A 24894-nucleotide genomic window follows, 5' to 3' on the forward strand; every position below is an offset into this window, starting at 1 on the left:
GGACAGAGGTCATGCCAGGAGAAGAGAGAGACGTGACTTTATTAGAAAAGTAAAAAAAAAAAAAAAAAAAAAAATGCAAAAAAACTGAGATGAGTTGGTCCTTAACGGATGCCTTGGTGGATGAGGCTGCTTTTGGCTGCACTGGCCTTCTCCCGCTCCCACCGCCGGGCAGCGTCCAACTCAAAGCAGCGCCACAGCCGCAGGGTCTCATCTGCTGCTGCTGATGCCACTGTAGCCCCATCTGGGCTCATGGTCAGACTAAGGACCCGGGCTGTGTGACCTGGGGCATGAGGAGGGAAAAAGTGAGAGCAGTACAAATGAAGGTAGATACCTATAGCCTTCCAATTTTGAGAGCTTGTTTATAACAGTCTGAGATAATTAACAATTCACACGCTATAAAGTTCATCCTTTTAAAGTGTACAGTTCATTGGTTCCTAGTATATTCACAGAGTTGTGCAACCATCATGACAGTAATTCCAGAATTTTTTCATCACTCCATAAAGAAAGTCCTCATTACCCTCTCCCCTCAGCCTCTAGCAGCCATTAATCTGTTTTCTCCCTCTCTGCATTTGCCTCTTCTGGACATTTCATATAAATAGTCATACAATACATGCCCTTTTGTTTCTGGCTCCTGTCACTTAGCACCTACCTTTCAGCTCAGCCACCTTCGCCATGGTTGGGTACTTCCAAATAACCAGCTGGTTCTGGGCAAAGCCATGGCCTGAGATGAGCTCCTTGTAGTGGGGAGACCAGAGGATGGAGCACACCTGTGGAGAGGGACTGGCATGGGCATGACGTACATAGGGCCAACGCTACTCAAATCAGAACCAAGTCCACCGTGGTGTTAGCCGCCCTACCAGGTGCTACGGACTCAGACTTGAATGACTGTAGTCCTTACAAAAGCCTTTTGAGAGTTATAACTGTTACTCACTTTACAGATCAGGAATCAAGCAGAAGGAAGTTCAGCGAGTTGCTTAAGATCACATGCAAGTTAAGTTAGTAGGAGGCAGAGCCAGAATTTGAACCTGACCCCAAGGTTAGAATGAAGGCTGCATGTGCTGGGCAGGGGGCTGGCAAGAGAGGAAGCTGCAGTGCTTGCAGGGAGACACACCAGCAAGGGCCTCAAATATCATTCTAAAGCATATGGATTATATACTGTAGGTGATAGGGAGCCCTTGCAGGGTTTAAAGAGGACAGAAACAGACCACCCAGACCAGTGTAGAGGACAGACTGGGAGAGAGATGAAAAGACCAGTGCTGTGAGCCTCCACTGGGGAGAAGGATGAGGCCGAGGGGAGGGCACACGTGTAAATGATATTCTGAGGTAAGACTGAAATGTCTTGGTGACTAGGTGGGGAGGATGAAAGATTCTAGGTTTTTCAGGTTTCTGAGTGGTGTCCCTCACAGCAACATAGGAGGAGGAGGAACACATTTCAGGGAGGCAAGGAGAAGTGACAAGTTTAATTTGGGACATATTAGGGTGGTGCCACCTATAGCACATGGCGTTAGAGACAAGCTCTCTGTGGACTGTTGGAAACGTGGGTCTGGAGCTCATAAGGGAGAGCTGAGTTAGAAGTTTGGAAACCATCAGGGTATAGCATCGGTGAAGCCGCTGGAGGGGACGTGGTTGCCCAGGACGGCTATATAGAATTAAGAACACATCTGGGAGTGAGAGGCTGGAATGAGGAAGACTACCTGGGAATGGGCATCCACAGCACTCAGACAGGCCCCAGAGCAGACGTTCCAGATACGAATGTGTCGATCACTTGTGCCCCCTCCAGTTGCCAGGACATTGGGCTGCCAGGGACACCAAGCTACAGCCTAGGTGTGATAAAAAGTTGGGGTCAGCAGGTACTAGAGCTAGACACAGAGCTATAGGGCTCACAGATTAACCCAGTCCAATGCCACCATCCCATGTCCCCAGAGGTTCTGAGTGAGAGTCTGCAGAGGCCCAGCCCAGCCCAGCCCCACTCTCACCTTGACAGCCCCTTGATGCTGGGTGAATGTCTGCAGAGGAACCCAGCCACTTTCTCCAGGAGCACTAGGCCACACGTTGACCAAGTTATCGTTGCCGCCACTGGCTAAATGTCGTCCATCTGGGGCCCAGCGCAGCCCACACACTTCCTGGCTATGGCCACTCAATGTGGCCACATGGTGTTCTGCTACCCGAACATCATGGTGGTGGATGTGGCCAGAGCGTGAGCCACTGCAGGAGGGGAGAAGGGAATCAGGTCCTATAGCAGTGCCAAACGCCACCAGCAGGCCAGAGCTGCTTCAGTTCAGAGGTGTACAGTCCGGGGAGAGGGGGCCAAAATCATAGACTGATTTTGTGACAGACTAGCAAAAACCACTAACCTGGACAGGATATAGCTATTCCAACAGAGGGAGCCCACTCGGGCAGAATGACTGGTCATGTTTCGAAGCCGTTTCTGCTGTTGCACATCCCATAGCTACAGAGAGAGAAGACCATGAAGATCAGGACTTGGCATTAACATCCTCCTGCTGGGCAAGACCCCTGGGGGTCTTGTTCTGGGGAACAATAGAGCTGCAGCACAGGGACAAGTCTCACCTGCACCTCAGCACTGCTGGTGCCCACAGCCAGGTAGTTGCCCTCTTTGATCCAGGCCACAGAAGATATATAGTCCCCAGGCTGCTCCAATTGCAGCAGCTGCAGGATGTCACCAGAGCTAGCACTCCACAAGTACACACTGTTGTCCAAAGCCACAGCCAGTACATTCCCAGAGCTCCAATCCACAAGGTTCAGGTCTGCCAGAAGGGGAAGGGAAGAGCATGAGCTTTCTAGTTTGCCTAGTCCCTCTCTCTCCCTTTTTCTCCATCCACCGGACAGGGAGAAGGCTGCACTTACAGTAGTCATTCCGGATTTCAGGGGCGTCCAGGATCCGGTCTGGCAGGGAAGGAATGTAACGGCAGGTCTTCCTGCTGGAGCTGGGCGTGGCCTTCTGGCTATAGAGTACTTTCAGTCTGTTCTGGTAACCTGTGGCAACGGAGTGGGTCTAGACACTGGGAGAATTGACACCTCCCCCTGCCCCTAACCAGGAAGGCCAGAGAAGCACCTTCCCTCCCCTCAGTCTTAGGTGGGAAGAGCCATCTCATCTATCCCGAGCCCTGGGGATGGAATGACACCTCCCTCCAAGAGCTGAAAACTTCAAGTCTTACCCTCTGGGGCATTTTGGGGTTTTCCACTGAGCCGAAGGATCTTGGCTTCCTCCACATCAAAACCGTTCAGGTTCAAAGCCCATGCTTTCTGATGTTCCTGGCACATAAAGGTGGTGGTGAGGTGGTGGTATTATTCAGATTATACAGATCGGCTTCCTGCCTTAAGCCCCCCTGGGACACATACCTTCTTGGTGGGCGTCTGACTGTCTTCGGGCTGGTTCTCCTTGCTCAGGAGGAAGCTAGCGACCTCCATCTGGGAAGCACTGCGATGGGGGATATAGCGGTCACCGCCAGGTTTGCTGGGAGTGGTCTGAATCTTGGAGCTGGATTTGCCTGGGGCAGGGAGAGGGAAGCCAGACTGTCACAACAGGCTCCCATGGGAGCAGTCGTGAAGGCTGTTCTCAGCCCTTCCCTCTTCCTGCCCGCGTCCCGCCGCACCCCACTGACCGGGAGTTCGGCCCGGGGTCCTGCCGGCGCTGTGGGATCGGTTGGCTGCCCGCATAGGCGAGGGGGCCGGCCCCGCGGCTTCCTTCGCCTTGCGCTGCCAGCGCGCAGGGGGTGCATTGGGGATGGGTGTATCCAGCTGCAGCAGCGAGTGCAGGTCACTCTCGAACACGAACTGGGCCATGGGAGTGTCTGGAGGGAGAGGGCTACCCGCTGAGCCCCGGAGGAAGAAAGGCGACCGTGCTCTGGGACGGCCGACCACACAGGGCCACCCCGGCCGCAGCCCCTCCCAGCCCGGCACCCCCGGCCGCGGCCTCACCCCGGTTCGCTCGGCCCAGCCGCCTCTCACCGTCAGCTCAAAGCAGACTCGGATCCCAGACCGGCCTTAGCAGTGCGGATTTACGCTTCTTAAACTCTCCGCTCCGAGCACTCATTGGCTCCTTCAAAACCCAACCGTCGCAATCGTCGCCCTTGCCCATTGGCCTCCACGGCACAGGGGGCGGGTCTTCCGGGGCAAGTCGCAGATCTCACGGGAGTCCAGCAGTGGAGCGGGATTTGAAGGGTGGGAGAGAGGCAAAGGCAGGTCCTGCGCCACCAGGCGTCGGAAAGCGGGGCTGGGCGGGGCTGGGCGGGGCTGGGCGCGTCGCGTCTGGGGGCGGGGCCTGAGCTGCGGGCATTCCCCCGTCGCTTCCATTCATTCCTCAGCCTCCCCGCACCCGCCCTTCACACTTAACTCTGCTTGTGGGTCGTGTTTATGATACAAAGTGCAGGACTCGGCGTAATGACCTAAAGCACTTGAGCCTTTTTAGAGAAGGTTACAGGCAGTGGCCGGCCAGCCGGCCCGCGGGCGGGGAGGCGGGGGCAGGAGTTGACTGAGCAGCTTAGAAGCAGAAAGAAGGCGGGAGCGTCCACTGTTAGCTTAGTGCTTGCGGAAACACTGATAGGAAGGAAGTAGCTCATTTGTTTGTTTTTAAAAACTGTTTTGTTTGTTGTTGTTTTACAAACAAGGAAAATGAGGCTGAAAGAGGGGTGAATTCCTTATGGTCAAGAAAAAAGATCAGGATTCAGGATTCAGATCTGCCTATCTGGGAGATAAGATTGGACTGCCCTGTGAGGGAAACAGGGGCTCACCCCCATGGGGCTTTAGAGTTGTAAGGAATTTTAGAGATCCGCTAGTCTAATGTGCACATGGTGCACCCTCCCCGTCCCAGCAACATACCTTTTTTTTTTTTTTTTTTTTTTTTTTTTGCGGTACGCGGGCCTCTCACTGCTGTGGCCTCTCCCGTTGCGGAGCACAGGCCCCGGACGCGCCGGCCCAGCGGCCATGGCTCACGGGCCCAGCCGCTCCGTGGCATGTGGGATCTTCCCGGACCGGGGCACGAACCCGTGTCCCCTGCATCGGCAGGCGGACTCTCAACCACTGCGCCACCAGGGAAGCCCCATACCCATATTTTACAGGTGAAGAAACCGCGGCCCAAGAAAGGATTTGCCTGAGGTCCCATGTTGTTAGGAGTCCAGGCCTGACTCCCATTCAATCCGTGCTCTAATAATGATTTCAATGAATTGTATGATACGCTTAGAGGTGAAGCAGCAATAATAAAAATAATCATGGGTACCATTTACTGGCCATCTGCTAACTTCGGTGTTTAAACAGTTTACATACATTACTGCGTTTAATCCTTAATCCCTTAAAGCAGATGCTTTATTCCATTTTTACAAAAAAAGAAACCTGATCAGGGAAAGGTTTGAAACTTGTCCAAAGGCATACAGGCCATAATAATTAGTGGAGCCAAACTATCTAACTAACCTCAGCAATCTAACCATATGCTACACTGCCCCAGAGAGAGGCTAGAAAAAAATCACGTTTACAATCATTAGCCTAAGATCAACTCTGATGATGACAGAGAAAATTTGGGGGCCCTTAACCCAAATGATATTGTTATTATTTTTAATTTTGAAGCATTCATGCTGTCTCTTTCCAATTACTTTGGAAAACAAGGAGTTAGATGTCCTGGGATTGGAAATGGGGAGTCCCTGAACCCCAGAGGACATAGAAAGGTCAGGCTGGTCAGGGCCTTAAATGTTAAGCTAAGGAATTTGGACTTTATCTGCCAGGCATTGTGGAGTCAGTGAGAGTTTCCGTGCAGGTAAGGGCCAAGCAAAACATTTCTGAGGGCAGAACATAGCGAGCAATTTGCAGCTTCTGGTGTAAGGGTCACTGTAGAGGAAAAGAACAACAGGGTAAATGAGAGTACAACTTCAGGGAATGTGAACATTTAAAAATAAAGGAATGAAAGAAGCCAGTGGAGATAATAACTGACATGGACCTTGAAGTTGGAGGGATTCTAATATGATACAAAATGGTCAAATAGAGTGATGACAGAAAAGGTCAGAGTTGGCTATTGGGAAACAAGTCTTCGGTGACCTTGGAGAGAAAGGGATCAGGCGAGGTGGTGCTTGGGTACCGTCTGGAAGGGGTTGCAGAAAGAAGGGTGGGGGGAACGTGGTGGCAGCAAGCATGGGCTACTTGTATAAGAAATTTGGGAGTGAAAAAGAGGGCAGTGCATGGGAGCTGGAGGGAATGCCAGCATCAAGATGCCTATGCATCTTTGAAGGTGAAGAGCCAGAGGAAATGGAGGAGGGTAGAACAAGCCCCTTGCCCAGGAAGAAAGAGGAGAGAAAACACAGGGAGCTTTTTCAGTCTAGGGGAGAAAGATCAATTCCTCTTAGGCTGGAGAGAAGGAGAACAAGGCTTTAGAGATAGATAATTAGAGGCTGAGGAGCTGCTTGGATTGGGGAACTCTCACCAGAAGGACCTGAATGTAGGGAAGCAGAGGGCATGGAGGGAATAAAATATAGGTGATATTCAGCGGGTGGAACAGCCTAGTTGGGATAAAAATAAAGATAACCCTCTAGGGACTACCCTGGTGGCTCAGTGGTTAAGAATCCGCCTGCCAATGCAGGGGACACGGGTTCGATCCTTGGTCTGGGAAGATCCCACATGCCCGCGGAGCAACTAAGCCCGTGCGTCACAACTACTGAGCCTGCACTCTAGAGCCTGCGAGCCACAACTACTGAGCCCGCGTGCCACATCTACTGAAGCCCACACGCCTAGAGCCTGTGCTCCGCAATAAGAAGCCCACGCACGCACTGCAACGAAGAGTAGCCCCCCGCTCGCCGCAACCAGAGAAAGCCTGCACACGGCAACGAAGACCCAATGCAGCCAAAAATAAATTTAAAAATTAATTTAAAAAAAAGATAACCCTGTAAACACTGACTATTTACTATATGCATGGCATTGAGTTAACACCGTTAATCCTCACACAGGGAAATAGTAGAAGAGAACGAGATCAGTTCTGAAGGGTCAAGCTAAAGATTTAGAGGTAAGGAGTGAGCAAGGAGTGAGATGAACAGGAAGATCAATCTGGAGGCAACATACAGGTTGGATTTAGGGAGAGAGACTGGAGGCAGAGATATTAGGTAGAGGCTGTAGTAATAGCTCAGTGGAGACGGAGAAGAGGAGGCCGAATTTAGGAAGTAAAAGGGGTCAGGACATGATGGCTGAATGGGTGTAAAGGTGAGAGGTTCAGTGGTTTGGATCTCAATCCTAGTTTTGAGTCCCTAGGAGTAGAGTTGGAGCCTTGAACATGGCTTGGGGAAGGAATTATGGAAAGTGAGTATACCGGATGTCATCCATTTGTCCCATGCAGGTCCACTCTTCATCCTGTACTCTGCCCTGTGAGGCTGACTGATATGGCCTGCATCAATGGATTCTCTTGGGCCCTGGTTTCTGTTTGTATTCCACCAGTGGGAGGATGTTATGGGTTAAATTGTGTCTCTCCCCCGCAAAATTTATATGTTGCATACTTAAGCCCCAGTACTTCAGAGTGTGACCTTACTTGGAAATAGGGTCACTCCAGGTATAATTAGTTAAGTTGGGGTCATTTGGCTGGGCCCTAATCCAGTATGACTGGTGTCCTTGTAAAATGGAAAAGTTTGGACACAGACACAGACAGGGAGAACACCATGTGAAGATGAAAGCAGAGGTGTGGGTGATGCTTCTACAATCCAAACACTGAAGATTGCCAGGAAGCCCCCAGAAGCTGGGGAGAGGCATGAAACAGATTCTTCCTTACAGCTCTCAGAAGCAACCAACCCTGCTGACACCTTGAATTTCTAGCCTCCAGAACTAAGAGATAATAAATGTCTGTTGTTTAAGCCACCAAGTTTGCAGTACTTTGTTAGGGCAGATGGAGGAGATCAGGAGATCAGGAGATCAGAGAGTGAGGGTTGGGGGAAGGGGAGGGCAGACATGAGCTATTTGTTCCCCTGGCTCCGTCCCCGCCATATCCCCACAGGTTGGCTGTAGCTCTCTGCCACAGCTCCTGCCAGGCGGCCCTCTCTGTAGCTACTCTCTCCCTGTCTCATAACTACTCTCTCCCATTACCCCTTGATGCCCAGGGTGGGATGCGGTGGGTACCAGCTCCCGGCTTTTGTTAGCCCCGGGGTACTGCACTACTCCTTGATGGTTTTCCTAAATCCTGCCTCATCTTTATAAATATGCCCTTTATTAAACTCTCATCCAGATACCCAGATTGAATGCGTCATCTATTTCTGCCAAGACCCTGACTGACACAGTGGGTATATTTGGAGTCAGCAAAAAATACTGTTTGTTTGAGAATTTGAATGGGTCAGGGGAATCCATAATCAGAATGGCCTAAGCACATTTACTGCTGCATACGAATGGCAGAGAGGATGAGAGGCATGGGGTTAAGGCGGCATTGTCCAGAAAGATTTCCTTCATTTAGAAAACATTTATTGAAGGCCTACTACCATGCACCAAGCACTACTCCAGGTGCTGGGGGGTAGGGGTTGGAGGGAAGACAAATAAATCACAGCCCTTGCCCTCAAGGAGCTCACAATCTAGTAACAGAAGACAGACATGTAAACGGTTACTTGTATAAACCATTACAGGTGCTGTAGTAGAGGTCTGGGCTGGAGATAAGAACTTTGGAATGGTCAGCGTATAGGAAACGCAATGAGAGCGGATGGGATTGGAGACTGTTAAGAATGGACTCTTGAGGGACTGTAGTAATTAAGGAGTGGAAGAGATTCCAGGGTAAAATTAGGAAGGAATAATTACCATAGTTTAGACATATCAAACACTTACTATGTCCTAGTTACTGTGCTTTACTGAGATTATCTCACTAAATGCTCTTTACAACTCTATGGGGTTCTGTTATGATCCCTGTTTTATAGATGAGAAAATTAAGGCTCAAAGACGTTATTTGCTCAAGGCCATACAGCTAGCAAATGGGAAAGACAGGAATTGAACCCAGCTCTGACTCCAGAGCTTATGCTCTTAACTATTAGTATACTCAGAGAGGCCCGAGCAGAGCCAGGAGAGATGGTGATGTATGCAAGCCATGGAGGAGAGAATTTAAAGGAGAAATGAGTAGTCACCAGGACAAATGACAACAGAGAGATCAAATGGATTGAGAATTAACAAAATCCGATTGGATCTTGTGATGAGAAAAATTTGAGGTGAGTCTTGCCTGAGTAGTTTCATTAGCGGAGTGGTAGTAGGGGGATGAATTGAAGTAGTCTGAGAGCAAATGGGAGTCAGGAAGTGGAGACTCCTTTTCAAGGAGTTTGGCATTAAAGAGGAGAGAGAAAGGAGGTGAAATTTAGAGGAGCTTAGTCAAGTGAGCCTTGTCCTGGATTTATGTCAGCAGCAGTACTGAAAGATCAGTGTTATGAAGCCCAGCTAGGAGGGTAGACAACGGGAAGGACATGAGGTCTGAGATGGTTGTGTTGTTGGGATGGGGTGGGTAGGGAAGTTCAGAAGGAAGGACTAGAGGGTTTGGATCTGTCCAGGGTACTGGGAGAGAGGGGCCTGCCAGCAGCTGAGTGGTAAGTAGGAATGGTTGGCGATGTGAGTGGTGCAGTAGGACCCTGTCTCAGCCATGCGTGGGCACACAGACAGGGGCATGGTCCCCAGGCAAGAAGGCTGCAATCCTCGGTAGTCCATCTGGGCCTGGGAGGAACATAGGGGCAAGGGAGTCTTCTCTGAGGACCTAGGTAGAATTTCAAGGAGGCTGGGTTCCACTTCCTCGCAGGCATCTGAGACTGCAGCCTTGGGCTGGGAGAGATGGGAAGGGGGGGAAGGGGTCTGGATTAGAGCAGGTCTTGTGGGAGCAGGACCTGGATTGTACAGAAAGGAGGGTTCGGCTGGAGGTAGGGCCCAGGGATGGTATGCTGGTGGGCAAGGGCCTTGGAAAAGTTGTGTGGTAGGGCAAGGATCCAGCTCCACACAGGGCTGGTGGTGGGTGGTGGAGAGCAGGGGTGCACTCACCTGACTCAGGGCTGCAGTATCCCTAAGGTACTGGCCTAGGACCCGGTGCAGGTCTGGAAGTGAGGGCCACAGGGCATGCCTCAGGCTCCTTGAGGAGGAGGAAGAGAAGGAGACTGAGTTGTGGGAGTGAGTTAGGAGGGGAGCCCTGAGGCGGGGCCGTGGGGGGAGGCAGTGAGGTGGGGGAGCAAGCTTGGAGAGGTAACAGTGTAGTCAAGGCAGTAAAGTAAGGTAGTGGAGCATAGGTGAAAAGGAAACCTCTGGTGGCAGAGGGAACTCAGCAGTGTGGAGGTTCAAAAAAGGGATTTGAGTGTCCTCAAACACTCCTGCCTCAGGGCCTTTGCACTTCCTGTTCTCTCTGCCTGGAACACTTGATTTGTTCCCTCACTTAGGTTTCTGCTCAGACATCATCCTGACAAAGAGGTCTTCCCTGACTGCCCTAAAATAGAACCACCTCCCTTCCCCATCATTCTCTGTCTCCTGCTCTGCTTATTTTTCTTTATAGCACTTGACTTATTGCATATTTATTAGATCCTTATATATATCACATATACGAGAATGTAAACTCCATGAGAGCAAAGAGTTTGTCTATTTGCTCACTCCTGTAGCTCCAGGGTGTAGAACAGTGTCTGGCCCATAATAGGTTCTCAAGAAATTAGTTGAATGAATGAATGGAGAGAACCAATGGGGCTTTTATTAAGTTACTGGGTAAGGTGGTCTCTCCAGGAAGAACATGGATTAAGGTACGTTGGGGGAACCTCCAATTCCTTAGGCTCATATTTCCACATGGAGGGACTTTAGCTGAACGACATTTCAGGCCTCTTCTGTGACCTCACTCATATCTCTCCAGGGAAGGAGGAGTGATGTATCTGGTAAATTGGGGAAAAGGAACTGAGTACGCCTGGTTCAGCAGCACCACCTCCCTCCTCTCTCCCAAATTTTTTGTTGGATCTGGCTACTTGCATAGAGGCTGCATTGCAGTCTGCTCATACATATGAGTGGATTAAAAGCTCAAAGACATGTTCAAGGAGAGATGCAGCACAGAAGAGGGGCATCTAATCTAGCCTAGGGCCATCTAAAGAGGCCACGTGCAGGAGTTACCTTCTGAGCTGAGTCTTCTAGAATCGAGAGATGTTACCAACTGAAGGACTGAGGTGGTATGGATTCTGTCCTTTATGTTTATAACTTCCAATGACAATTCTCCTCAGCCTTAGTCTCCCCACATAAACAAGTCATTCATTAATAACATTTATTTAAGTGTGTGCTATTTAGCAGGCCCTGTGCTGTAGATTTAAGGATGACCAAGTAAGGCATAGGGAAGACATATAAAGAAATGAATGCAGTAAAATGCTTCTGGTACTATGGAAGAAGTCTGTATTGGGGCATAAAGAAAGTAGCCAATAGGGGAAGGTCAGGAAAGGTTTCCTAGGAGTTGGGGAAGAAAGTTATTTATAGATAAATGGGTATTAGTCATCCAGGGTGGATATTCCTGGCAGACGGGACATTATGTGCAAAGGCACTGAGAAGTGCCTTGACTTGGGGAGGAAATCACCAAGAGTCTGGCAAGGCTGATGCACAGGGTGGGAGGGTGGAAATCCTGGCAGGGGCCAGATTTTGCACAGCCTTCCTTGTCATTCTAGAGTCTGGACTTTATCCTGGGGAGCTAATAATGTGACTTAAGGAGGCAGAGTGACACCTTCATGTGTGCATTTTTAGAAAGATTATTCTGGTGGCTGCGTGAGGCTAGATTGGAGGGAGAAGGGGCTCCGTTTTGGTGAGTCAGGTAGTGCCTGTACCGCTAGAGAAAGAGGGCTATTGTTTGAGCGAGCTTTAGGAGGTGGAATGACCGGACCAGACTGGATAAGAGCGAGGGTGGCGCCTAAGTGTTCCGGCTTGGGTGACAGGGGGACAGTAGCCTTGTTACTGAGATGAGGAGTCAGAAGGTGGGCCTGTTTGGGGTGTCCCGTATAGTGGGCATGTTAGAGTGTAAGGAGGCAGTGCGACTCCCGGGGAAGACGCGCTGGGAGCAGCTGACGCCACAGGTGTGGATGTGGGATTGTCCGGAGGGCGGGTGACATAGAGTGACGCGGGGATGCTTCTTTAGAGGCCGCTGGCCTCGCCCGGACCACGGCCCCGTCTCCCGCCTGACCGGAGCGGTACCTGTAGTGCGCAGGAAACTGCCACCTCAGCAGCAGCAGGCCCAGGAGGGCGCTGACGCCCAGCACCAGGAGCAGAGCGGTCACCAGAAAGATCCAGGCTGATGGACAAAAGCAGTGAGATCTCCGGGGGCCACGCCTGGCAGGAGCCCCCCGCCCCGGTCCACCAAGCCCCACCCCTCGCCGCCCCGGGGCGCCGGGTAAGTCGGCTCAGCCGCGGCCCCGCCCCTCGCTGAGCCGGCGCCCCTCCGCTCGCGCAGCCGCTGACCGCCTTTGCTCTGGCTCGGCCCTCACCCGTCTCGGAAGCGGTTTCCACCCTCACTGGGTCGGACCAGGCGCTCCAGGGCCCATGGAAGGTGGGGCCGTGGAGCCTGGCGCGCAGCTGTACACGGTAGCGGGAGCGCGGGCGCAGCTCTAAGGTCTCTCCCTGGGCCCCGAGAGGCGGCTCCAGCACCTGCGCAGAGGAGAAGCGAGCGGGTGGTCAGGCTCCTGGTCCGGGTGGGCCGGCGTCGGGGCCTCTAGAACTCGGCATCTGTTTGACCGAAATCCTACTGCGTTGAGTCCCCCGGGGATTCCCCCCCCCCCCCGAGAGTCTCGCTAGAAAAAAACTCTCATCCCGGCGGAAGCTGGCTGGAGAGAACACCAGGACAGAGAGCCTCGCCCTGCCTGGCGCGGTACACCCCCGACACACAGACTCATCTACACAGAGGACTACTCATCCTGACACATATACATACGATAAACCGACAGAGATGGTACACGCACAGTGACCAGGCACGCCCCAGACCAGGTCGGCTGATGGAAACCCCGGACACGCTCAGATACTCGGAGCCACGTAGACCAGGCCACAAATAACATCCTTTGAGTAGAGGATGCCAGCACTGTGCTAGGTGCTGGGGGTACGAGGAGAGGTTCCAAGCACAGGGAACAAGAATCGTGTGTACAAGCAGGGAGACATTATTAACTTGATCAGTTAGCAAACATTTATGAAGAGTAAGACACCCAAACAAGTAAATAGCGACAAGAAATAATTAGGGCAATAATAATGATATAAGTAAGGTACCACGGGAGCACCAAGAAGAGTGTAATGCTGCCTGAGTTGCTTGATTGGAGGTTACAGAGTGTTCTGTGTACTAAGAGCGTGCATGGGCCGGCTGGATGGTCAAAGGTGAGGTTAAGCCAGTGGTAGTAGGGACATGAGACCTATTAGTACAATAAACTCAACTAATTTGTTGATAAATAGAGGGAAGGGAAAAGGGAGAAGAGTCAAAGATAATTCCAGACTCGGGTAACCGGGTAAGTGTTGGTGCCACTGTCAGAGACAAGGAACAGGAGAGGTAAGTCTGAGGAAGAAATGCTGTGTGGTTCTATTTTATTAGTTCAACAACAGTCAGAAATTATGAGTGGTAATGTCAGAGTAGTGGTTTCCTTGGAGGGTGTGCGTATGTGACCTGTGGGCATGAGACACTTCCGGGGTGCTAGAAGTAATCTCTGTCTTGATCTGGGTAATGGTTACATGGCTGTATACACATGTACAAATTAATCAGTGGTATATTTAAGATTTGTGTTACTTTATGTAACTCATACCTCAGTAAAAAAGTAAAATAAGTTTGGGGAAGAAGATGAGTTCAGTTTTGGATATCCTGAGTCTAAAATGCCCTGCGGGCTTTTAGATAGAACTGTCTGGTAAGAAGTTGTATATATGTGTGGTGAATGAGAATAAAAATAAAGAAAGAAACTAATATTTAATGTATATTGAGCACCTTCTATCTGCCAGGCAGTATGCTAAATATTTATATATTTATTTTTTACTGTAACTCTGGAAAGTACATAGCTTTATCCCCATTTCACCAATGAGGAAACTGAGACTTCAAAAATTTAAGTAATTCACCTATGGTATAGAAGTTCCTTTTCATAGGGGTGTTGGAATGATAAGTTTGGGATGGTTAACGTATAGTCATTGAAACCACAGAGTTGAAGCACTCACTTAGGGAGAGCGTATATATTTATCTAGAGGAGAAAAGAGTCTAGGACGGGACTGTTGGAAGCACAACCTATAAAGGAAGTGTGGAAAGGAGGAGCCAGGAGAGAGCGAGGAGGTTCAGTCAGAGAGGTGGTACGAGAATCAGGAGAGACTGATATCCCAAAAGGAAAGGAAGGAGAAAAGTTTAAATAGGAGTATGTCAGATGCCATGTCTTTGGCATGTCAGATGCCAAAGAGAGATTAAGACACCAGTTGAATGTCAGATGCCATGTCTTTGGCATGTCAGATACCAAAGAGAGATTAAGACACCAGTTGAATCAGATAAGACGTAGATAAACAAGCTCAGACATGAATACACAGACACCTTCACTCCTAATAACAGATACAGTGAAACTCAGGGATACCCTGATTATGAGGTCTGGGGGCATTTGTTCCTTGACTGTACCTTCCAGTCCTGATGGCCTTCTCCTGTGTATCGGAGCTGATAGCTGGTCTCTTGTGCTGCCCAGGGTGATGGATGCTGCCATTCCAGTTCCAGCTGCCCGCTGGAGACCTCCCTCCAGTGTAAGTTCGGGGTGGGGATGAGCACTACAGGGACGTCAGCAGGGACTGGCCTAAGCCCTTCTGTGCATGAGACATCATGTCACCAGGGCCACGGGTCAGAAGTATCAGAGTTGGTGATCCTGGGCATGGGGTCAGATATGGTAGAGGTGGGAACTATGTGGGAGGAGAAGGGGAGAAAGTTCTTACCAGCCTGATGGATCCAGAAAGGGGAGCCCAGGTAGCTGTGAATGGCACCCTGGGCTGTGGTCACCTCCACAAGGATGTGAATAACACTGTCATTTCGTGACTTGAAGTGGCAGCGGGAGAACTGGGAGGGCTGTGATCCTGGATTTTTCTCCTGCTCTTCACACTTCTCCCAGACGGGGTCCCTACAAATCAGTCCCATAGAGTCATTGAATCAGGCTTGCCTCAGAGACTAATCCTGATATCCCCCATCCCACAGGGGACTGGATTATAATCTAACTTGTTCTTTGGATGGGCCTACAGGGCTTTCTCTCCCGTGTCATAATGTTTTGTTTTCTGAGGTTTGTTTTGGTGTCCAGCCTCTTCTTAAGAAAAGGCTAGATGAGATAGGAAAATAGCATGGGCTATAGAGTTCAGGTCTTGGCTTATTGGTGTATAACTCTGGGCAAATTACTTGATTTATCTCTGCCTCAGTTTCCTCATCTGTGAAATGGGTTAATAATGCCTACTTTGAATGGTATTATTTCAGAGATTAAAGAGCTTTCATCTTTCTGGAGGAAAACATGTTTTTAACCTGTTCTCATTAGGCGGCCCTCTTAGTCACCTCTAAATGTTATTTTACTAATAGATTATTACGACAGCCTCCTAACTGGCTTTTCTGCCTCCATTTCTGCCACTCCCTTCAATTTACTCTCCACACAGCAACCAGATCCAAAATGTTGATCTGATAATGTCCAGAATATATGACAAATCTGTCCATTTATTTTGATCTTTACCCCTGCTGCATTAGATGAAACCATTATCTGTTGCCTGGATTAAGGCAGATTTCTAACTGGTGATCCTGCTTCCACTCTTACTTCTTTTTAATTGCACAAAGAAACATCTTTTCGAAATGTAAATCATATCATGTCACTCTTTTGCTTAAAATCCTTCAATGGCTCCCCATCCCCCTTGGAATAAAATCCAAACTCCATACCAGAGCCTATAGGACTCCATACGGTTGAGTTCCTCCCTCCCTCCCCATTCTCATCTCCTACAGTTCTCACACCAGTTTACCAGCCTTCATGCACACAGTCCTTCTCTCTGTGCAGCAGATATACCAGATGAACTGTCTTTGCAGCTCACCTTGCCCTGGGTTGCCCTGCCTCTGGATCTCACGTGACTCACTTCTTCTTGCCACTTGGGTCTCAGCTCACCTGTCACCTCCTTGGCAAGGTTTTCTCCGACCACTCAGTTGAAATCAGCACCCCTCCCCCACCCTCCCACTTAGTCTCTATCATATAACCTTGTTCCTTTATTTCTTTACTTGTTTCTCACCCCCTCTTCCCTCCTCCCAACTAAAATGGAAGCCCCAACAATGCCGGAAGCTTTTCTGTTTTGTCACTCTATCCCCGGTGCCTGGAACATAGTCACCTTCAATAATTGTTTATTGAACAAATAAATCCTGTCTCCTTCCTGATTATAACCCCTAAATGACTAGCTATTACTAAAATTATTTATCATTTTATATATTTTTATGTTTACTAATTTATTCAACAAATAATTGATACTATGTGCCAGGCACTGTGATAGGCCCTATGAATACACAGAGGAATACTTTTCAAGGACCTGTCATTTCAATGGGAAAGGTAGAAAAACAAACAGATGATATTTTTCTGTGATGTGCACGGGCTGGGTTGGGAGTATCAAGGAGGATCATCTAACCCAGATGGGGAGGGTCAGAGGATAGTTCCCGTGCAAAGCAGTGCTTAGACTGAGTCCTGGCCTATAAATAGGACAGGCAAAGGGGACAAACAGACATCCCAGGCACATGCTTGTACACAGATAAGAGATATGGTACTCTGGGGGAAATTCTAAGTGGTGCAGAATGCTTTTAGCATAGAGGGTCTGGTGGGGAGTGGTAAATGTGAGCAGACCAAGGTCACGGATGGCCTTATTGCCTTTCTAAGGAGCTTAAACTTAATCTTGCAGTAATGATGGAGACATTTAAAGATTTTAAACAGGAATTGTCATCATTAGCTTTGTACTTTAGGAAAGTCACTCTAACTGCAGTTTGTAAGAGAGGACTTGTGAGGGTGGACTAGAAGCAGAGAAATTTATTAGGACAATGTTATGGTATTTTACATGCACAGTTATGAGGATCTGAAAGTAGGGTTGTGGTCGTTGGGGTAGAGGGAAATAGATGGATTCAAGGGATACTGTAGAGGTAGAAATGACAAGCGTTTCTGATTGGATATGGAGGGTGTAGAAATGGCAGAAGTTCAGGGTGGAAAACTGAGTTGATAGCAGGGTGGACAAGAAGAGGAGGAGCAGGTTTTGGTAGGGAATTCGCTTTTGCCACCTCATAATCCATTCATGGCCCCTCCATACTATGGAAATCTGTGCAGTTATTAAAAAGAATGAGTTACATCTTTTTGTAATGATCTCCAAGACATATTTTTAAGTAAAAAAGTAAGTTACTAAATCATACATGTAATGTGATCCAATTTATATTGAAAATTGAATATTGTGTATAGACATATGTAAATGCATATAAAATCTGGAAGAATACATTAAAACTGTTAATAGTGGTTTTTTTCATTATTCATTCATTCAACAATTTTTTTTTTACTGAGCATCTACTGTGTTCCAGGCACGGTGTAAGTTGAGAACATATTGGTGAGTAAAAGCAGACACTGACTTTGCCCTCATGGATCATGTATAGTCAAGATCAGCCTTTCTCAGCTGGAGCTCTGAGACAGAATTTTGTTATCAGTCAAATAACCATGGGACTCCCCTGATGGCTCAGTGGTTAAAATCTGCCTGCCAATGCAGGGGACACGTGTTCGATCCCTGGTCCAGGAAGATCCCACATGCAGCGGAGTAACTAAGCCCACGAGCCACAACTACTGAGCCCACGTGCCACAACTACTGAAGCCCGCACGCCTAGAGCCCGTGCTCTGCAACAAGAGAAGCCACCGCAATGAGAAGCCCTCGTACTGCCACAAAGAGTAGCCCCCGCTCACCGCAACTAGAGAAAGCCTGCGCACAGCAACGAAGACCCAATGCAGCCAAAAAAAAAAAAAAAAACTATGTGAGGTATAAATGTAAAATTGTAACTATGATAAGTATTTAAGAAGGAGAGGTACGTGGTACAACAAGGATGTATAATAGTGCCATTGGACCTAAGGAGGAAGGTCAGGGGAGGGCTCCCTGAGGAGGTGACATTTGAGTTGAGATCTGAAGGATAAATAAAGGTTAAGTAAAGATAGGAGAGTGGGGTAAACAGCATGTGCAAAGATCCAGAGGCAGGAGGGAACATGGCAGGTAGGGGAGAATGAAAATAGGCCAGTACTGGAGCACAGAGCACAAAAGGCAGCATAGTATAAGATGAAACTGAAGGCATTGATAGGGGCTGAGCCTTTTAGAACTTTATATGGTCACAGTAGTGTTCTTTTCTTTGTCCTAAAATCAATGGAAGCTATGGACCTTGGAAGAGTTTTAAGCAGAGGATGTTGTATTTATTTTTGCACTTTTATTTATTTATTTATTTTTAAAGATTTTTTTTTTTTTTTGATGTGGGCCGTTTTTTTTTTTTTTTTTTTTTTTTTTGTTTGCGGTAGGCGGGCCTCTCACTGTTGTGGCCTCTCCCCTTGCAGAGCACAGGCTCCGGACGCACAGGCTCAGCGGCCATGGCTCACGGGCCTAGCCGCTCTGCGGCATGTGGGATCTTCCCAGACCGGGGCACGAACCCGTGTCCCCTGCATCGGCAGGCGGACTCTCAACCACTGCGCCACCAGGGAAGCCCTGATGTGGGCCGTTTTTAAAGTCTTTACTGAATTTGTTACAATACTGCTTCTGTTTTATGTTTTGGTTTTTTTGGACGTGAGGCATGTGGGATCTTAGCTCCCCAACCAGGGATCGAACCCGCACCCCCTACATTGGAAGGCGAAGTCTTAACCACTGGACTGCCAGGGCAGTCCCTATTTTTTGTACTTTTAAAAACTCACTCCAGCTCCTGTGTGGAGAATGTTTTGGAGGAGCCAAGAAGTGATCAGTTAATAAGTCTTCTCAATAGCCTAAGTGAGAGATGATGATGGCTTGTACTAGGATGATGGCAGTGAAGAACAAAAGTGGACAGATTCTAGAGATGTTTAATAGGTAAAATCAGTAAGACTTGGTTATATACTCGATATGAAGGAAGCGACAGATCAGTGAGGTGTTTGGTGGAAATTCTTGAAGGCCAGGCGAAGTTTTGATTGGATCTGATAGACAGTGAAAAGCTGCAGGACATATTTGAGTAGGGAAAGGCCATGCAAAGTTTGAGTTTAACAAAAGTCAGTCTGTCAGCAGCATGGGGGCTAAATCGGAGGTAGATGAGAATGTAGGCTGTTGGAATGGTACAGGTGACATGATTAAAGCTGCATGAAACCAAGGCATTCCCAGAGAGTATGAAGAGAGGTTGAAAAGATACAATACCCATTGGAGGATGAGAGCATGGAGGCTGTTTGGTTTGGCGGACAAGGGAGGGGAGTGAAGAGGACCAAGACAATCTCTCCCTTCTTCCTGCAAGGTTGTGCTTCTCTCCCATGACATCAAGCTCAATCAGCAGTTTAGTTCTCACCTGTCTCTGGGGCAGCACCATGCCCTGCTGTGGTAGAAGAAGCCTTGGGAGCTAGCATGGTCCTGTTGCTGCCACTGACAGGTAACATTCTTCAGGTCCAAGGTAAAGCATTGCAGTCCAATTTCCACTGGGGTCAGAGAAGGAAGTCGCATCAGAGCCCACGTGCTCCTACTCTATAGGGTATCCAGATCATCTTTACGCACATAACTTGGGACATTTACTCCTATTCTTTCTTCTCTCCCTGAACATAGTTCATTCTGTCTAGTGGCAAGTTTGAGGTCATCAGGAAGGACCATGGTTCCCAGAGCTTCCATATCCAGCCCAGGCCTCTCTAGAGATCTTTTCTATCTCCTCCCCATCTCCCTATTCCTTTGTTGACTCACCTGCATCCCCAGGCAGGTCCACGGTCACAGGGAGGGACCAAGATCCCCAGGAGCCACGGAGGGAGACCCCATCAGGTTGGCTGCGTAGCTGGAGCCAGTAGGAGTTACCAGGCTGGAGCCCTGAGATGAGGCAGCTTCCACCCTTCACTGTCAGAGATGGAGCCTTGGGAGAAGAATCCCAGCCTCAGAATCTAGGTCTGCCTCTCAGCCAAGAGAGCCTCCACCTCTTATATTTGAAGCCCCACAACATGCCTGTGGAGAGACACTCAGTTCTTCACTGGACAGATATGCACACAGACTGGGAGCCAGGTCAGTGGGTTTCAGGTGGAGTTCAGGGCTTTTTAGGGAAATCCCCATTAACTTGGAGGCCTGAAGCTGTCAATTTTGTTGGTATGAATGACCCAAAGTGGGAGATCCCTAAATAGATATGGCTCCTAATCAGAGCCTATACTAACTCTCTAAGGATCAACCCAGTCTGGACTCCCCAAAGTATGGCCTATCCTTTCCTGGGGGCAAAATTGTAGGTAGGAGATTAGGAGGTGGAGCAGAAGAAGGCCAGGATACTTCTCTAGTTGTGGGGGTCTGCTCTGGTACATCCTGTTGGGGCATCATGGGCTGAGCACATGGAGACTGGTCCAGAGCTGGGGCTAGGTTTGGTCTCCGCAGAGCTGGGCAGCAGGTTTCTGTGGACAGCAGCAGTGTGACTGTGGGACCAGTGGAGTTCCTTGGATCCTTAGGGCCATAGCGGAGTTCATGCCTCAGAAATTCACTGATTTCGGGAGCTGGGGCCTCCCAGCAGATCTGAAGTTCCCCTGGCTGGCTCCCTCCCATGGCCTTGATGAGCCTGGGGGGAGCTGGCAGGCCTGAAGGTGAGACAGGGCACATGAGAACTCTTTGGGGGCCACAGTCTACAGCTCAACCCGTGGACTGTGGAGAGGGGATACTGGAGGCTGGATTGAGGGCAGCCCCTGGGGCAGGGCAGGGCGGCTCCTTATCCTGTTCTCCTGTCCTCGGAAGAACCGTGACCTCACTGCAGGTTTGTTAGGCTCTGTGCTCCTCAAGAGCAGGGATCTCTCTTCATCTGTGCATCCTTTTCACCTAGCACAGTGCCTGGCACATGGTAGGTATTCTGTAACTGATGAATGAGTGAGTCAATGAATAGGTTAATGATGGGAAAGTCAGGGTGTCTCTGGTGTGAAATGAAGTCTAGCTCTGGATGCTGAGGCTAAGAGGAATGAGAAGGGGGTCTTGAGGTGCCTCTGGGGGTCTGGTGGTGGGGGGACATTCACATCGTCTTGAAAGAACACAGCTCAGATTGATTCTAGGAGCTGGCCTGAGGGCAGCAAACAGGGGGGCCAGGATGACAGGAGGATGGTCCGTACCCACGCTATCCACAGAGAGCACCCGCTGGGTCAGATTCTGGTTCAGAAACACGTTCTTCACCCAGAGGTGCAGTTGAGAGAAGAGGCGAACTTCATCCTGGGCTGGAAACTGGCACACGTACCGGGTTCGAAAGGGCAGCACACGCTGGGAACTCAGGGGGCAGGCACGGGGCTTCTCCCTGTGGGCACAGGAGAAGTCCATCCTACCTACACGGCCACCTGTTCAGCCCTGAGGACCCAGGTCTGGGCCCAAACCCAACTTCTATTTCCAATACTGCCATTTTTCTTTTCAGTGCCTGGGTGGGATTAGGGGTTATGTAGCGGTGTGAGCTGGGTACATCCAAAGCACATCTGTTCATTAAGTGGCTACTTAGGGCATGTACTTGGAGTAGTCCTCTGATAGGGCCAAAGGCAGGGAAGCTACTGGAATGGGGCTCAGCTGTGGTATGTACAGGACAGATACAGGGGAGTGGTACGTACATGGTACATATATATGATATATATGATGCAGCACATACCCTGGGTAGGCATACAGCAGCTGATATATTTCACTGGGCGCTGCTTCTTCCTCATCCCAGAAGCAAGTGAGGTCCTCAAATGTTCGGGAGAAACAGTTCAGGGACTCTGAGTCCGAGGCCAGCAAGGAGGCATCTGAGGAATAGCTGGTGAGTTGGGCTCTGGGTCCTCCCTGGTGTGTCTGTGGGCAAGAGTCAGGGACCAATGGGAGCCTCCTACTTTGCACATCCCCCTCCCAGGGCTCCCCCTTCGTGGGTATAGGTGATCTCCACCCTCCACATACCTCACCTTGGCTGGTGACTTGTGCCAGGTTTTGGGGGGCCGGGAGGAGGCAGGAGATGACCACCAAGAGGGCCCAGGAGGGCATCTTCTCCGGCACTGTGTGCCTGCCTTAGCCCATCCTCCCTGCAGGAAGCCGGGCCCCAATCCCCTCCCGGGCCAGCCCCTCAGGTTCCTGTCAGATACAGCCCCACGTCCTGTCCCTGTCCCTGCCCCTGTGGGGCCCATCCAGACCACACTGGGGCCGGGGGCCAGGGGAGGGGGCGTGGGAGTGGGCAGGAGGGTAGGAGGAATTTGAAAGAGAGGATACAGGCCTGTGGTGGGAGGGAGATGGGGGGGTTACATTTTTTTGACCATGTACCAAAAGCAGAATAAGCCTCTATGTGTGTCCATGTTCACTGCTGTAGAAGGGTGTATCATGAGCATGGAGAGCAACGTTTACTGAATGCTACTTACAATGCTGCCGTGTGTTAAGCACTTTATATCTACTGACTCAGCTAATCCTCATAATAGTCTTATTATTTCCATTAGAGTGATGAGGAAACTGAGATGCAAATAAAGACTTGCCTAAGATGACACACCTCCTAAGAGGTAAAACTCAGGACATCAAGCTTTAGAACCCAAGTGCTTAACAACCATACCAGTGCCGCTGGAAGGTGTAATTTGCCAAGAAATGACTGCCTGCCTTGCAACTGTGACAAAATGGTGGCTATTTCCACTTTACTAGGTTCTGTCACTTTGTGCACAAATAAACACATTCTCCTTGGAACTAGACAACACCCTCCATTGTGGGGACCCTCCACAGCTGCCTTTCATCCTTTGCTACTCAAAGTGTGGTCCATGGATCAGCAGCAACAGCATTCCCTGGGAGTGTCTTACAAATGCAGACCCTTGGGCCCCGCCCCAGACCTTCTAAAACAGAATCTGCACTCTCTCTAAATTCCCGGATGATGCGAATACATATTAAAGCTTGAGAAGCTCTGGTCTTCAGTACTTTTCTCAGGTTGGCTCAGAATCAAGGGATGTTTGGTCTCAGTCCTCCAGCTTGAGCTCATCTTCACATTAGTAGCGGAAGAGTGGGTGTGATCCCTTCTCTGTAGCCCAGGCCCCCTCCTGGGACTGCTCTGACTGGTAGCTTTTATGCCGATTCTCAGGAGCTTTGACTCTTGCAGGGCATGGGGCCAGTGTAGACCATATTAACTCCCACATTTAGCCCCTCTGGCTTCAGCTGGGGCTCCCCTTCCTGGCTCTGCAGAGTTAGTGTCCTCAATATCACTTTTCTCTCTTCCTCCTGAATTAATGTTACTAACAGAGAATTGTGGGAAGGGGTAGGAGGAGGGACATGGAAACCTACAGCTCCCCTGTGAAGTCTTAGCTTCTCTCGCACCATTTCTCTGCAAGAAGTCCCCGAGGCTAGGTTTGTCCTGATTCCTGTTCAGTTCTCAAGTTCCAAGGACCAGCTTCCTTTGCCCAGTGGGGGTGACTTTGGATGCCTCTCCCGGACCCCAATCAAGGGCCACCCAACCTCTGCCGGGTCAAGTGAGAGGGGAAACAACTCTAATGTTCATGCAGTCCCATGGCTTTGATGCTGTGTATGTGCTGATGGCTTCAAAATATCTCTAGCTGCGACTCCCCCTCCTGGGGTCCAGATTTGGATCACCAACTGCCTACTTGACATCTCTGCTTATGTGTCTAATGGGCATCTTATACTTAACGATGGCCAAAATAAAACTCTTGATTCTGGTTCCCACCCCTAAACCTGTTTTGTTTCCTCTGGTCTTACCCACACTGTACGTGGCACCACCATCTACTCAGTTGATCAAGCCAAAAACCTCAGTGCTCCTTGATTCCTGTCTTCCTCTTACCCTACATTCAATTCATTAGCAAGTCCTGCCAGATAGTCTTTCAAAATGCACCCTGAACTTGAACCACCTCCACTGCTACCATCCTAGTCCGTCCAAGTCTGGATCACTGAGTAACTTCCTAACTAACTCCACTCTTAACCCCTCCAGCAGATCCTCCACAGAATGGAGTGAGATGTTTAAAATGCAAATCAGATTTCTTCACTCCCCTGCTTAAAACCCCTAACGGTTTCCTACTGCACTTAGAATAAAATCCAAACACCTCCTAGAGGCACACAAGGTCCTGCCTGATCCGGCCCCTGCCTACTTAGATCCCATCTCCACCAGCCACAATAACCTCACTGTGTCTCTCATCTTAATCCTTATCATGCTCAACCTTTCTGCAGTGCTTGATACTCTCCTCCTTCCTTGTGTTCTGCGATGTGTCACCTTCTCCCGGTTTCCTCCTACTTCTGTAACGTTCCCTCCCAGTTTCTTTCTCTGCTCTTTCTCTTAAACGTTGGTGTTCCCCAGATGTCCTTATTTCCCCCTTCATATTCCCCGAGTGGTCTCATGGCTTCAATTCCATCTATATACCAGTAACTCTCAAGGGTTTTTTTTTTTTTTTTTTTAAGGTTTTATTATTTATTTATTTTTAATACGTGGTCTTAATTATTTATTTATTTTTATTTTTGGCTGTGTTGGGTCTTCATTTCTGTGTGTGGGCGTTCTCTGGTTGCGGCAAGTGCGGGCCACTCTTCATCACGGTGCGCGGGCCTCTCACTATCGCGGCCTCTCTTGTTGCGGAGCACAGGCTCCAGACGCGCAGGCTGAGTAGTTGTGGCTCACGGGCCTAGTTGCTCCGCAAGGAGCTCGAACCCGTGTCCCCTGCATTGGCAGGCAGATTCTCAACCACTGCGCCACCAGGGAAGCCCCAACTCTCCAGGTTTTATCACTCTTTTGAACTTCAAGTTCTCACTTACTTATTAGACATCTTGAGTTGTTGTTCCATGGGCACTTCAAGCTCACCG

At 49.4% G+C, this 24894-nt stretch overlaps 2 protein-coding genes across 6 annotated transcripts; both read right to left on the reverse strand.

Annotated features, from left to right (window-relative positions):
* Positions 1–20: 20 nt before the first annotated feature.
* Positions 21–4075, reverse strand: CDC20 (cell division cycle 20). Of its 4 annotated transcripts, none has more exons than XM_081223702.1 (11): positions 3970–4075; positions 3624–3812; positions 3361–3509; positions 3177–3273; positions 2866–2994; positions 2569–2765; positions 2355–2449; positions 1977–2205; positions 1695–1820; positions 650–767; positions 21–280 (listed from the first exon to the last, which is right to left on the reverse strand). In XM_081223702.1, the coding sequence occupies exons 2-11, from the start codon at positions 3802–3804 to the stop codon at positions 102–104; spliced, it is 1500 nt and encodes a 499-aa protein (XP_081079828.1). In that variant the 5' UTR covers positions 3805–3812; positions 3970–4075; the 3' UTR covers positions 21–101. The 4 variants fall into 4 exon arrangements, with proteins under 4 accessions (XP_081079828.1, XP_081079827.1, XP_081079826.1 ...); XM_081223701.1 differs by having other exon boundaries at positions 3624–3833; positions 3970–4072; XM_081223700.1 differs by having other exon boundaries at positions 3940–4043.
* A 4322-nt stretch (positions 4076–8397) lies between these two features.
* On the reverse strand, positions 8398–22110 carry MPL (MPL proto-oncogene, thrombopoietin receptor; the record flags this gene model as incomplete). Of its 2 annotated transcripts, none has more annotated exons than XM_081224560.1 (12): positions 8398–9762; positions 9976–10063; positions 12133–12229; positions 12423–12582; positions 14558–14700; positions 14863–15044; positions 19463–19589; positions 19846–20008; positions 20440–20708; positions 21228–21406; positions 21746–21878; positions 22032–22110. In XM_081224560.1, the coding sequence occupies 12 exons, from the start codon at positions 22108–22110 to the stop codon at positions 9475–9477; spliced, it is 1908 nt and encodes a 635-aa protein (XP_081080686.1). In that variant the 3' UTR covers positions 8398–9474. The 2 variants fall into 2 exon arrangements, with proteins under 2 accessions (XP_081080686.1, XP_081080685.1); XM_081224559.1 differs by having other exon boundaries at positions 20410–20708.
* Between the last annotated feature and the right edge of the window lie 2784 nt (positions 22111–24894).

This window comes from Mesoplodon bidens (assembly GCF_964165515.1).
Source record: "Mesoplodon bidens genome assembly, chromosome: 2".
Classification (NCBI taxonomy): domain Eukaryota; kingdom Metazoa; phylum Chordata; class Mammalia; order Artiodactyla; family Ziphiidae; genus Mesoplodon; species Mesoplodon bidens.

Bases quoted from the DNA above. Each gene is read 5' to 3' on its own strand.
- CDC20 (XM_081223702.1), bottom strand. From the start codon at position 3,804: ATGGCCCAGTTCGTGTTCGAGAGTGACCTGCACTCGCTGCTGCAGCTG. The intron at 2,995-3,176 runs GTAAGACTTGAA...CCGTTGCCACAG, and splicing joins ACCCCAAAATGCCCCAGAGG to GTTACCAGAACAGACTGAAA. The intron at 2,206-2,354 runs GTTAGTGGTTTT...CCCCTCCTGCAG, and splicing joins AATAGCTATATCCTGTCCAG to TGGCTCACGCTCTGGCCACA.